The sequence below is a fragment of the Lytechinus variegatus genome, chromosome 7 (genome assembly GCF_018143015.1).
Source record: "Lytechinus variegatus isolate NC3 chromosome 7, Lvar_3.0, whole genome shotgun sequence".
NCBI lineage: Eukaryota > Metazoa > Echinodermata > Echinoidea > Temnopleuroida > Toxopneustidae > Lytechinus > Lytechinus variegatus.
The window spans coordinates 36642087-36657094 of NC_054746.1; the positions used below are offsets into that span (position 1 = coordinate 36642087).

Below are 15008 nucleotides of genomic sequence, written 5' to 3' on the forward strand. Positions count from 1 at the left end.
CCGGTGTCATTGAATGCAAAACAGAGCAGTGGGGGGTCAGAGGCTGATGATGCGGGTTTGAACCATAAGGCAGAGATGGGGGTGTGCGGCTTGCTCCCCGCCTATATGGACAAAAGGGCCGATTCCGGGAGGCGAGGGATGACGAAGCGGGATGTTGCTCGCTGTTGTAATTGTCAGAATCGATTGACACCCAAAAGGCTGACACGTCTGACAGAGGCGAAATTGCGTGTCATTAGACCGCCAATTGAACCCCTCATATCTAACAATGGAACATATGATGTCCATATCCAGTCAACTTCACCTAAGTCAAATCTCTAGGGACTTAGAAAAAACTATCGACTTACACGATTTTCGACTTAAGAGATTTATGAATGAGTCGAAGAAAAAATCGACTTAGAATAGATACGTGTGTACATGTACAGCTGTATTATGAATGTGCACGATTTTGTCCGATTGGACGTGTATTAAGATACATAGCCACATCACATCGTTGGCGGCATGACGAGGATAGGATTTGGATTTTTGTGAAGTAAATAAGTTTTTAAAATCCTAACATACCTTCGTGTTCACAAAATATGACCTCTAATTCCCGTTCTACGTGATACTGATTAAAATTCCAGTGTATATAATCCTTGAATTCTTGGCGTGTATTTGTTTTTGCAAACGAATGAGCGTGCATGCTCACCACGCATGTGCCTGTGATTTCTAGCTCTGTTTGTGATGTGATCCAGGTCAGCAGCACCTGGCCTGGGAAGTGAGTCGAGCCAAGCGCGAGAGCAGGGTCGAAGGAATGAATGTGTGCTTTGTTGTGGATGTAAAAAATGAGGTCATAGGGAAGGAGGAAGGGGCGGGGTAGAGATAAGCTACAAATTTCCTTCTTTTCATCTCCTTCCACCTGTTTTAGCAATATACGTTTCTCATTCATCCAACCACCGTTCCTCCACTTTGGAAAAAAAAATCGCTTGTCATTTTGTTCTCTTCCGTATGCCTAATTCTTTATCTCGATTATTTTGGTTCTTTTTATTTTTCTCACTATCTTGTACCCGTCTAGTTAATATCATTTACTTCCCACTTTCTTTTGTTTTTCTGAAATTATGGTGTCTTTCTACTTCCACTCACTCCTGTTGTATCTCTTAAATTTATTATCTCCTATAATTATTCTCTCAGATTATGTTCTCTCTTCAACTCCTGTTGTATCTTAATCTTCTTATCAGTACTCCTAACTATCTTCCGTATTTTCTCCCTCTCATTTATCTTTCATTAGGTGTATGTTATCGTCTCTGTCACTCCTCTTGGATTTTCGAAAAACTGTTTAATTATTCATTTGTTTTTTTTTAATAGGCCTACTGGCTTACTCCATTCTTCTCACTTTCGCTTATCACATCATCAACCCCTTGGCATTCTAGCACTCTCGTCTAGCCAGTCACAAAATTCACACGGCCAGAGGATCTAGAGGCTGTCGTCGTGACATCTTTTTATTAAACAGTAACAGCAAAACATGTGGTCAAAACACACGTGGTCATTGAAGGCAACGTGTACATTTTCACAGATAAAAACAAAGCATTTTTAGTGGTCGGTTCACTCTAGTTCGCACTTAGTAACTCCATATCGTTTACATATAATGAATGTAATTAAGTAGGGGATCGAGAGTGCCAATAAAAGGTGGTGGGTGTGTCTTGTGCAGACTTTGTAGTGGGAGGGATAAAGAAACTCCACATGGATCTGTCATGTGGTGCACTGTGCATTTTCCTCTCTAATATGGTGTACAAGTCATGTAAACACAACGAATACGATTGTTTAAGCATAGGCTACTCTTTAAAGGGTTACATCAAGGCGTTACCACGACATACGCAGGTACAACGTTAATGAATCTGTGTAATTAACTTGTAAAATGTAGAGATTCGTTTCAGAAACAATTTTAAAAAAGAGTTTGACATGATTAAAGCTTTAACATTATTTTTTGCTTTTGATGTACATGTATTTTGCAGTAGAAATAAACAAAGCTGCACATGAAAAAATGATGGTTTGATGATGCCGTACCGAAATTAAAAACGTTTAAGCATGTCGGCTTCATGAATAAATAGTAAAATTGTACAAGACAGAACATAAAGCTACAAGTAGGTCTTCAGTTAGCAGAACATGATAACAATTTGGTACATGTAAATAAGACGTAGGCGTACATAGTAAAAAAGAATAACTTAGCTTGTAAAAAGCATCACTGATGAACAGATATGAATCTTTCAAAAGTAAAAAAAAAAATGAGTAGGCTTATACAAAGCAGCTTACAAGTTAACTGTACGACATGTTATGGAAAGGAAAAGACATGTTACTTGAAAAAGTCGGTGATAGATGTTTGTTTTTGACGGTTCTGAAGTTGGCTCATGAGGTACGATTCATATCTGTCCACGTATGACCCATACTCCTCAGAGCATTCATTTGCCAGATTATAACGGCGGATTGTATCTATTGCAGCAAAAGCTTGTTTCAAAGTTGGTGGGTCGGTCACACTGCTCTCATCTTCTACCGGATCTTCCTCGGGGTCCTCTGGTGATGTTTTGATGGATGCTACGATTTCCGCATCTGTCAACTCCTCATGGCACTCTATGTTGTTATCAACATCGATGTAGTCATCGAGTGGTGGAACATTGGCCAGTATGTCAGTTAGCCGATCCCAGATGTTCCTGAACTCCCTGTTAGTCTCGCGTGGATTGGGAATGGGATGGGGAGCTTCATGGGCCGGATCCTCATGGGCAGGTTCATGGGGAGCTTCATCATCCGAGACCTGATCACCATCCTCAACATCCAAACACACAAATCCCACGCTTTGGTAGATGTTTACGATTGTGGCGGGGGTCACCTTAGCCCAGGCAGCTTTCAAGGCAAGATTTGCGTCAAGGAAATCCCATTTAAATGGCGTGTCCATTTCTGCTGCCGCGAGTCGTCGTGACTCCAGGATATGCCGATAGTGGAGTTTCAGATTCTGGATGACTCCTCCATCCATTGGCTGTGTCATACTTGTTGTGTTGGGGGGCAGAAACACAAGTTCAGTATTTTCCAGTGTGACGATAGGGTGGGCCGGGCAGTTGTCAACAACCATGGCAATCTTCCTGCTCTGCCATCCCATCTTGTCAAGTTTTCGCAGCCAACTATCAAAGAGACCGCTGTTCATCCATGCTTTCTTGTTTTTCCTCATATTCGACTGGAAGTTTTTTGACATTTTTGAATGCTCGAGGCCTCTTGCTCTTTCCTATTACTAACAGCGGCCGGCATCTTATCATTTCCATCCATATTAGCACACACAAGGGCGTGTTTTAGACTGCTTGCTGCCATGGTAAGACGTACCAGTGAATCCTAGTGATTTTTCCGGCAACATCTGCCAGAAGATGCCTGTTTCATCAGCATTGTAGATGTCAGCAGGGGCATAGCGAGTCAAAATATCCTTGAGTCCTCCCTCCTTCCATTCAGTCACAACTTCTTCGTTCCCTCCAGCAGCCTTCCCTGCCTTACTGATGCATCCAATACCATGCCGTAAGAGGAGCGTCATGCCCAAATTGTTCTGCAAAATGCTTGGCCTTAGTGAGAAGCATTTCCCCATCCAAGCTGCAAGTCTGGCTGAGATTACTTTTGGCGAAACCATTAGAGAAGTGCGGCATCACATCATCAAATGTTATTGTCTTCCTTCTCTTTAAGTTCCCTTTTCAGGCATCTTTCGGGGTTTCCACTGCCTCGATAATTTTCTCTTTGCACTTTAGAATATCTGACAGTGTGTTTGGCTTTAAGTTAAACTTAGGTGCGACATCTTTCCTCTTCATATTTGGGTTTTCGTCAACAAACTTGATAATTTCGTACTTCTCATCGTACGATCTTGTGCTTAATTTTCTCTTAGCAGGCATGATGGGTGGTTGTTCACAGCGAGAGGAGCAAGTCAGAAAGTGATAACTCACTCACGCTACCTGCAAGGATGAGGAAGGAGTGGTGTTACGTAACCAGATTGAAACAGCTGACACAGCTTCATCATCCCACTTGCAGAAATGTAAAAAAAATGGAGGACCGATAAAACACTGTTTATCTGTTGTGTCGAGTCTGTGATGGTTAAAAAAATTTGATCTCAAACAACTCGTGTCTTTAGAATGAAAAGCAAAAAATAAAAAATGAGAAATATCATAAAAATAAAAAGATGAATAAATAACTTCCCCTTAAAGGAGCAGAAGGAGGTTGAGGATTCTTAAATGAATTGCAACTGTGTAAGGTTTTCCATCAAAAAGATGTAGTGCATTGAACCAAAGTCTGCACAGGAAGGAGACCACACATGTTGCGAGAACGCAAGAGGGGTGAGAGAGAGAAAAAGAGAGAGGAGACTTGAGGAGGAAAGAACAACATGTACGGTGATGATGCTGGCATAAACTCATGTTTATGTATGGAGGGGGAGGGCCGGCTCTGTGCACGGCATGTGTTTGCAAAGGTCTCGTGTGTATGTGTGCATGCGTATGCAAGCGCTGGAGAACAAGTGTGATACACAGGAGAATGCTGTTCAACAGTACATCGTGGCTCGTGTTTAATGTTTGGACAGCGAGTGATTTCATTCGACTTACGTAATGTAAATGACGTGCTTTTTCCAACTTTATTGCTCTGTAATTCGATCGACTTGGACAACTATTCAACATAAAAATCGGCTAATAAAGAGAATTAATACACATAAGTCTATGAGGAATTTTTTTCCCTTTGACTTGTCCGACTTTTCGACTTACACACGTTCGACTTTTGCGAAGTTGACTGTATGTGTACTCTTGAGTCCTTGGGAGGACTGGGAGAGACAAAAATTGTGGTTGGGGCAACTCCCATTCCCCTCAAACCATCTACCAACTGTAGAAAATGTACCAGCACAGTACTGGGTCCTGAGAACATAAATCATTAGTACCCAAATCTAAAATCAATATGTCAGGCTTGCTTGCTTGAAGGTCTCTTATGTCTTTGGAGTTCTGTAATATCCTTTTGAAGTTGAGCCTGCCCTCCCCAAAGCTACCTGGTCCTCCAATCTTTCTGCTTTTGTGTTTTTTTTTCAATTGAAGAAATGCATACTTTTCAGCAGTTGCTTTAATCTGAAATAGTTTTGCAGCTTGTTATGAGATACCTCTTCCTCTTCAGAGGTAGAGACTCTTGTCAAGATTGGCAGAGTCACGTTCAGTTGACAAATCTACAGTTTCAGTATTGTTGCTAGTACTGGAACTTGCTGATGATGCAGATGTCTCATGCACAGTGTCTCTATAATTGACTTTATTCACAAAACAGTGCATCAACAAAAAAGATTTCTTTACACTAATGTTTGTATTACCAAACCATGTTCTGCGTCAAATTGGTACAACATTCTTTTTTTTGTATGGCGCTTTCTCTTATTGAACTGAAACTGTTGTTTCACACATCTTCCACTTTTATTGTTTTTGTAGTTTTGTTAATGTTTCTCCTCAACATGGGCAGTTGACAGTCTTCGCTATGAGTCCACTATCTTGGCCAAACCTCATCGCTTCGGCTTCTCTAGTTAATCTTTTCAAAAGCCTATAAAAGTTTTATTCCACACACTTTTGTTTTTCCCACAGATGAGGCAGATGTCGATGGGCAACTCCATTTCCTCTGAGCGCACACGTGCATCTGAGTTCGAACGAAACGTCACGATAACACTTCAATTCCCAAGCCCCCCCCCCAAAAAAAAATATATATATATATACGCAAACGACAGTATATATATTTATATATACGCAAACGACAGTCGTAAGGCCAGAACTAAGTATGAAGGCATGCTCACAATCAGATTCACAGTCATTAGTTGTAGGCTAATCAATGTAACATGGCTTTATTTCATCATCTCAATATTACAGTAGGAGGTTGTCCAGAAGGTTGACTTGCTACAAGGCTAGAATTATAAGCAAAAGTGAGAGCCCCATCTAGTGGCCAATGCCTTACAGTTGTGTCTACGTGTCTATACCTTATGACCACCGGATCAGTTAACTTTTTCCCACAGATACATTGTGAAGGTGAGAGACTAACATGCTCAAAGACTCAGGTTTAAGTCAGCATTTTCATTTCTTGATCAATAATTGTAATTATGTTAATTGTTTAATTCACATTCTATAATTCTGACAGATACAAAATCGGAACAAGCAATACAAGGTTACAGAGTGACAGTGCACAGGGATTGACAGAAAGAAAGGGAGGAAGAGAGAGGGAGAGAGAGCAAGAGTCAGTTAAAAAATATATATATTTTTTGATATTTTCATTTTTTATAATACCCAAAAGAAATTCCACGCTTAATTTGTTGCTCAACCCCCATAAAAAATTGGCCCTCTTTTAGAATGCTGGCTAGTCATATTAATATCCATCGATTTTGGGTGGATGTTGCAAAAGGAACTCTATCCATCTCTTCTCCCATGAATATAATTGCCCCTGGCTACATACTATACTAACATTCTGATGTTTCTTCATACATCCCGTTTAGTTAGCTTGGCTTCTCTTATGGTGAAGTATGCAATGAAAATTCCTTGAAGCTCGAGTGCCCTTTTTAAGTGCAAGCTCTCAATCTGTCCCATAGAACTGTACACTTGTATGCTGAAGGCCATTTGACAACTTGTTTCCAAAATGTTTAATAATCCCAGGCATGAATATGACAAACCTGTGATTACTTCAGTTAACAAAGATGTCCTGCTAATGAGATGCGATTGTCAAATACATTGGCCCACAAACAAACGTAGAGTCAAACAACTATGGCCCAATTAATAAACTTATAACATATTTGCAATAAAAGTATAAAGCTACTGAAATCATTCCATTTGATTAGAAGCTGAATTGCAATAGATAATGTACATTTGTTTTAATAAGCCCAGACCCTCTCCTTTCTCATCTCTCTTCTTCAGTTTGCTTATCTGTGTATAACACACATGGTGGCATCATAGAGCTATTAACAGAAGGAGATCTGACTCTCTCAAACGCTTTGCCCCATGCGCGGCACCGCTAATCCCCTCTCAGCAGGGTCCCTCACGGCGCATTACAGAGGCCGCTCGTAAATCAGATAAGGAAAGTTGATCGACGCGATCAACAGCTCGGGTTTGCGCTTGCGCAGTAGTGTTTTCACCCATAATGCATTTCACATCGGCTTCACGAATTTTATGCAAACATGGCGGCTCACGATTTCGAACGTCGTGATTTCGAAGACGAAAATCTGGTTTTGGAACCAGCTGAATGCAGGCCTGACCAGATTTCACAAAAAGAAATACGGGACAATCGACAAAGTACGCTGCATGAGCGGATCGACCGAGCCAGGTCTTAAAAAAAAGATCAACAAAGGAGGCTACACGGTGTTCGACTTGGGGGAAAAATGTACAGAATTGGAAGGTGGGGGGGGAGGGTGAACGAAAGAATGAAGGAGGGAATGAAAAGGCGAAAGAAAAGAGTTGAATTGAGAACGGATAGAAAGAAAAAAATGAAGGGGAAAATGAAGGAAAAAAGAATATTAGAATAAAATGAAGAAAGAAAGAATAAAAGAAAAAAACGTTTCCGTCATTATTTGAAATGAATTTAGAAGGAAAGAAAAGGAAAAGAAGGAAGGGGAGATGTGTGAAAGAAAACATTAGGGAGAGAAATAAAAGAAGCAAGAAAAAAGGATGAAGAAAGAACGAATAAAAGAAAAATGCTTCCTTTATTCTTTGAAAGAAAGACGGGACAATCAACAAAAAAGATACACAGTGTTAGACATGTGAAAAATATAAAGAATTGAAAGGGAGGGTAAATGAAGGAGAGAAAGAAAAGACAAAAGAAAAGGAAAAAGGAAAGGAAAAATGAAAAGAAGAACATTAGAATAAAAGAAGGATGAAAGAAAGAATAAAAGAGAGAAAAAAGGTTTCCGTCATTCTTTGAAATGAATATAGAAAGACAAAAAAGAAAGGAAGGGAAGATGAATACATGTGTGAAAGACAAAATAAAGAAGAGAAAGGAAAAAAGAAAGTGAGAAAAAGGGGAGGAAAGAAAGAATGAAGGAAAGAAATATTTTCCTTCATTCTTTGGAAGAAAGAAACAAACAAACAAAGAAGAAAATAGGAAGGGAGGAAGGAAGGGAAAAGAATTGGAGTTTGGTGTTTTTTAATATATTTTCAGAATTTTGAAAAACTAACATTATTTAGAAATGAGTAAAATTTTAAAGTGAAACATTGTCAAACTTAAAAATTAGATGAAACAGCGGCATCATACACAACAAGACTCAAAACGAAAGCTGAAACAACAAGATCTAGTTATGAAAACTAAATAATTTGTTCCACCGATTACATCTCCAAATTAGTTTCATTGTTATCTCTGCTTCGTCATCTGTTGGTTATTTGATGAAAAAAATCACCACTTTTAAATGCATTAACTACATTTTGTTCAATATTCTTAAATACGGGACAAAAAGGCGTCCCGGGAAGGGTTTGTCGGGACGCCGGGACAAAGGAGCAAAATACGGGACAATCCCGGGAAATACGGGACGTCTGGTCACCCTGGAAGGGAGGGAGGGAAATAAAGAAAAAAGGACACAAATTAGAAGGAAAAAATATAATAAAGAATGAAAGAAAGGATGAAAGAGAGGGAGGAAAAAATTAAGGAGAGAATTCAAAAAAAGAAAATAATGGAAGGATCGAGAAAGAATGAAAAGAAAAGGGAGAAGGAAGCAAAGAAAAGTGGAAAGAAAAAATGAAGGAAAAAAGGAAATTTAAAATAGGACGGAGAGTAAGACAAACAAGGAAAAAAGGAAAAATTAACAGAGAGAGAAGATCAGGAAGGAATAATAGGATGGAATAAAAAAAGGGGCAAAGAGGAAGGATAGAATGATGCCAGAAAAAGGATATGAAAGAAAGAAGAAAAAAGTACAATCTTAAACAAACAAAAAATCTCCTAATCTAACAAAAATCATAATGATATTCGGTGTTTCTTAATATATCTAGAACAGAAATAGAATGTTTTAGAAATGAGGGGGGGGGGGGGCAGGTGTCCGGACACTTTATATTTTGGAAGCCTTTTTTTTTCTTTAGATTAAACTAAAGATATGAATTCAATAGTTGTAATCATCTTTTATTATGTTCTCTAAAATAATTTTAAATCATGATTATTTTGGGTCCTAAAAATTGTAAAACTTAGCTTGTAATTTTTTCCAAATGACTTTGTAACTCAAAATGAATCGTCCTGACATAGAACTGGGTATACTTCTTTGTGGTCCCAAACATGTTGTTTTTAATTTCTTTATTATGTAGAATAACAATTTTTATACTTTGTTCTCCTTTTTACTGGTTTGTAAATTAAATCTGTTCGCTCCGCGGCCCCTGCTATTTTCCAAAAACGATACAGAGACCAAGAGCTGAGCGAGCACGGCTCCCGTCATTCATTACACTCACTTTCAACTTACACAAATAGGAAAGCGTGGGGCACCGGAGGGTACTCCACGATGCGACAATCGCCAGAGAAATGCCCCGCAGATTCGTCGTTATATTATCGATTCTATTGTACTCTAACAAATGATCTTGGCATGAAAATTTAGCTCAAAATATGCTCTTTCATCTTATTATAATTTCTAAAACAGGTACGGGTAGGAAAAGATTTAACCATGGAAGAAAAACAGACATACTTAAAATGACCAATCTCCAACTTCCTCCGTTTGTAATTTTGTTGAGTCAATTCAGATTGCAACGTATTTGGTATGTATGCAAAGGGGATCATCTCAGAAGTTCAACCATACATAAAAGACGTACATCAGGAATCCGTACGAAGAGATATGGATGTTAGAAGAACAGCAAGTCGTGTTTCACTTTTGAAAAAAAAACTGGGCTCGGGGAAAGTTATGTGGGAGAACGTTGTTTACGGCGGTGCCTCGCAGGGTCCTTCAAAAAATCTCTGACCTCAGATTTTACGAGGGGGCTTATCGCGTTATGTAAGCGTGCTCTAACTTTGGCCTGGCGGCTCACCGATTGATGTTAGATATCGTTCCTTCGCCCGAAGGAAGCAATAACAAAGGATTAACAGAGGAATTGGAAGATGGTTCTTCTCTGTTAGCTCCATGGTGGCATTTATCAGCTCTGACTTTCATGACAAAATCTACTTTCTCTACAAATTTTACAAATTCATGTTAAGAAGCTCACTAAAATCAGAGCTCTTCAATACACTTGCTTCCTATCCCTTAGTACAGAGGCAACAAGTGCTGGTAACACTGAGGGGCATTATAAAGACTTAATTTTTTTTTTTTGTTTGGGGGGTGACTCAAGGAAGTTTCTCTATTTTGATATTTGCAGCCATTTTGTGGGGACAAATTTGGGGGAAATTAGCCAGCTTTCCTGCCTTCTCGCTGCAAATAGAACTGGGTATTTGTGCTAGTCTTGACCTTCTTATGAGCATGGGAATGTCCTCTCTGAGAGACATTTTTGTTCCTTCCATATTTTTTGCATTGCATATGTTTTCTCTTTTGGTGTATGGCACAACAATGCAAGGGGCGTTGCAGCAATCCCGCTGCAATTCTATGCACCCACTGTTATTCTACCCAATTAGTCTCTTCAGTCAGTGAATTTTGGTAAAAATCATTCAGAACTGGCTTTATATCTTCACCTTCATTCTTCAATAGACCAAGAAATTGGCTTAATGCCATAGCATACCAATAATGGATTCCACTCTGTTGTCTGTTCTATTTCATTATCATGTTGCATGAGGGGCAGGGGGCTTGCAGTATTTAAGATGAGAGACTTGTGACATCATGATGCAAAGGATATGTTTTCAAAGTGCATCACAAGATATCTGTAATAGATCCTAATAAAATAATTAGCCATGTAATAAGGTCCATATGACCCACATACAGTACATGTGTTGCGGAAACTGTTGCCAGTTGTTTCTCAAATTGCTGAACGAAATTTGATATATACATACTGATCTCAATGCATGATCAGGATACGTCCAATGTCACCCTTATAGACGGGCAGTATAATTGTTCAGGGTTTCCACTGTCATGGAAAATCCTGGAAAAAATTGTGGTCATGGAAAGTCAGGGTATTTGGAAAAATTGTTTAAAAAAAATCATGGAAAAGTCATGGAATTGCATCTACCTCTTGGCTTTGGCAGCTTTCCAGTTTGTCGTGTCTCGCAACTATCATACTCTGTGATCATTCTTTGCTATTATAATTGGTGTTCATGATTTCTATTTTTCCCAGTTTGTGACATCCCAAATTCTACATAACTCTCGGGAAGTCATGGAAAGCAGCAATTTAGTCATGGAAAAGTCATGCAATTCTTTTTTCAAATTTCTGTGGGAACCCTGTTGTTCCTAATGATTGCTTAGAATATAAGATTATCATATGTAACAAGATCACCACATTTTGATTTATTAATTTCTGTAATGATATTGCAATGTAAAACATGTGTTATTTCATTTCAAGATTGTGGAAATATTTTAATCTTGACTACTCTTGACTACATATAAGAGGACTAGTTTGAGCTATACTATAGAAAGAGCTACTTCATGAAAGTAGTCTTGATGTATGGAACATTAATTTGTATTTGCTTATTTGCGTTAGTTTGAACTTTATTGAATCACTTTGTATTTAACAAACAAATGGTATTCACTATCAAAATGAGAAGAATTTAAAAAAATATTTATTATGACATTAAATTGTAGTCAATTATCTTTTGTATCATTAAATATGTTTGAATTAATACTATTTGGTCTCATTTATTGATGATGTGTTTGTGTGTCTTTTTTTATTAATTTCTTCAAGATAATTAAAATTCTTAAAGCCTGTGACATATTGGTAAATATTTGTAGTAAAGAAATTGATATGAAAAAGATGTGATCTGAAATAATAGTCCAATATAATTGAATTTTTACCAAAATCCTAGACAGGGTTTAAAATAAGTTTGAATGGTTGTAGTAAGATTCGCATGTAAAGCTAACAAATGTCCAAGCTTCTACCAACACCTGTGGACAATCTCAAGCCAATTGATCTGTCACAGGTTTCCCTCCTGCCATCTTTTGATCACTGGCCTCAACTCAAGATCAGTGACAATGACAGAGTTCCATTTAGAGTTGGATAAATCACTCACATAGAATCACCTCACCTTTCTGTGCCAGAAATTCTTTCAAACTCAGTAATGACAACATAATTCCATCCTATAGTGACTCCTGTCTTGGTTTGTTCAGCCAGAACATAATGGGATGGGTTTAATTAGTCAATCAGAATATTACCAAGAGAAAGTCCATAGGATTGGACAAAAATTGCCTTCTGAATCAATAGAAAGGGAGAAGCTTGAACATCTTTTTTATGTATATTATTTGATCATCCCCACCTTATCTTGAGATTGTGCCCAAATATTCCAGTGGTTAAAAAATACAATATGAACACTTTTTATGTTTTTACAAATCTCTTTTTTTTTTAGTATATGAAAAGTACAACACCAGCAGAACTGCAGGCTGTTGGGACAACATTCCATGTACATAAGACAAACAAAGCAGCATTTAACATTTCTACACCTTAGCTTTATTGCATGTTTAGCCTGAAACTCCATATACAGTTACACTTATTTTCTTATGCTTTTACAATTGTATACATCTTATCCTATTTTCATTTTTAAGATAGTAATTTCTGTAAAATATGTATAAAGATGATAATGCCATTTTTCATGTTTAATAAATTATTTCATCAAAACACTCATATAAAAAAAATCAATTTCATTTTTGTGAGTTATTTGTTTATTGTGCATATAAAGATTAATACACTACACACATATATACATTTTGCCCATATCGTTGGCGTTCATCCGATTCATCATATCAGTCAATTTTAGTATTAAAAAAAATTGATTTTGAGATTTTAAAGAAAATGAAAGTACATGTCCTATCCTATTCCCAACTAAATTTCTAGGCAGCAATTTATTTTAGTTTCTGAGATATGTGGGGATTTTCACGGCCATGCCATGCAAATCGTTGATAAAATGCGCAAATCCCATATTAAACAAGTACCGTAGCAAAGCAAATAACAGCTGCGTGCACTTAATATGCAAATGCGCGGTCAGTCAAACCATCATATCAGCATTGCATTGACTTTGCACGTGAAAAAGAGATATGACGCATTGAAATCATGGTCAGCATTGTTGTGTTGTCTATAGCGTTTTTGTACCTTGGGAAAATCTAAACCACTCAAACCAAAATTACAAGCATGTAGCTGTTTTGCGATATTTTCTCTTATTTTTGTTTTTTTGAAAAATAAGGATACCATTGTCAAGCAATTGTCTTGGTCTTTCCAATCATAAATTTTTGTAGCAATGAATTTGTTGTAAGGCTTGGAAACTAAGTGTGAAAATTACAGGACACTCTGAAGTTGATTTTCACTGAAATGGGTTTGCACCATCGTTTGTGTGATACGATGGTTCGGATGACCGACAATGATACATAGTCTTTATGATACGATCTTTATATCAATTAATATCAATAACATTTGAATGATACAAGTTATCAGTATATGAAAATTTGAATTTAAAAAATGGTAATACATGTTACAACTTACTTGTTGTGATAAGCCGCCATTATGTTGTGCCCAAAGAACTTGATTGATAATTGCGAAATGCCACAGCCAGTGATTGGCATTATGCATTTCTTAGAATTTAATGCCATCTTATTGAACAAGACTGGACAAATAAAAAGGATTTAATACATAGCAGTCTAAATATCAAGATTGATTGAGACAGTTACACAAACCACATGGCATTTACAACGCAATTGAAAACATTTTTTTTTTGCTTTTTAAAACACAATTATTCAAGCTCTTAAGTCACTAATTTGATTGGTGGAAGACGGGTTATATTTTTACCAGTGATTTTTTTAAAGAAAAATTTATCATTTCTCAACTCATTTTGCTCCTTGTTCAGGGTTACCAAAATATAGCTGGTCAATGTATACTATTTATCACAACTTATTCTTTGCAGTGAATTTATTATGAACTGTAGTTGCCTGGTTGCTACTAGTTGAAAATGTACAATTTTCACACATTGGCACATACAGTTCATCTCAAAAGTTTGTGAACCCCACCAAAAAGCACTCCTTCATGCTGAGTGTTGAATTTAGACAAAAAGCACTATTATGTTTGGCGAACCCAGAGAAACAAACTTAATTAAATGTAATATTTTACATTCAATTATAAAAGGACAAGTCCACCCCAACAAAAACTTGATTTGAATAAAAAGAGAAAAATTTAACAAGCATAACACTGAAAATTTCATCAAAATCGGATGTAAAATAAGAAAGTTATGACATTTCAAAATTTTGCTTCATTTCACAAAAACAGTTATATGAACGAGCCAGCTACATCCAAATGAGAGAGTCGATGATGTCATTCACTCACTATTTTTTTTTTATTGTTTGAAATATGAAATATTTTGATTTTCTCGTCATTGTCATGTGAAATGAAGTTTCATTCCTCCCTGAACACGTGGAATTCCATTATTTTAACATTTTGTGCTTCAGGCAAGGAGGTCCTAATCGTCAAATGCGTAAAAATTGAAATATTGTATAATTCAAACAATAAAAAAAAGAAATAGGGAGTGAGTGACATCATCAACCCTCTCATTTGGATGTAACTGGCTCGTTCATATAACCATTTTGTTAAAAATAAGCGAAACTTTGAAATGTCATAACTTTCTTATTTTACATCCAATTTTGATGAAATTTTCAGCATTGTGCTTGTCTGATTTTTCTCTATTGATTCAAATCAACATTCTCTGAGGTGGACTTGACCTTTAATTATACTTCACAATTAAATATCTAAAACATGGTAGAACTTGAACAATTTATATTCATTTTCTGGTGGGGTTCACTTTTGAGCAGCAGTGTATATATCCATATACTAGTAATGTTATGCGTAAAAAAGAAATGCTTTTAATGGTTTAACTTTTACTCCTTTATCTAGGGTTTGCATTAGTAGTAAATATTTGATAATTCGTAAGCACATATCTTTTATCTT

At 37.1% G+C, this 15008-nt stretch overlaps 1 protein-coding gene across 1 annotated transcript; it reads right to left on the bottom strand.

Moving 5' to 3' along the window:
- Positions 1–388: 388 nt before the first annotated feature.
- On the bottom strand, positions 389–3692 carry LOC121419167 (tigger transposable element-derived protein 4-like). Its single transcript, XM_041613505.1, has one exon. It carries the CDS (start codon positions 3215–3217, stop codon positions 2327–2329), a length of 891 nt encoding a protein of 296 aa, XP_041469439.1. The 5' UTR covers positions 3218–3692; the 3' UTR covers positions 389–2326.
- Between the last annotated feature and the right edge of the window lie 11316 nt (positions 3693–15008).

What these genes read in the sequence shown, in the direction of transcription:
- LOC121419167 (XM_041613505.1), bottom strand. Translation starts at nt 3,217, where the DNA reads ATGTCAAAAAACTTCCAGTCGAATATGAGGAAAAACAAGAAAGCATGG.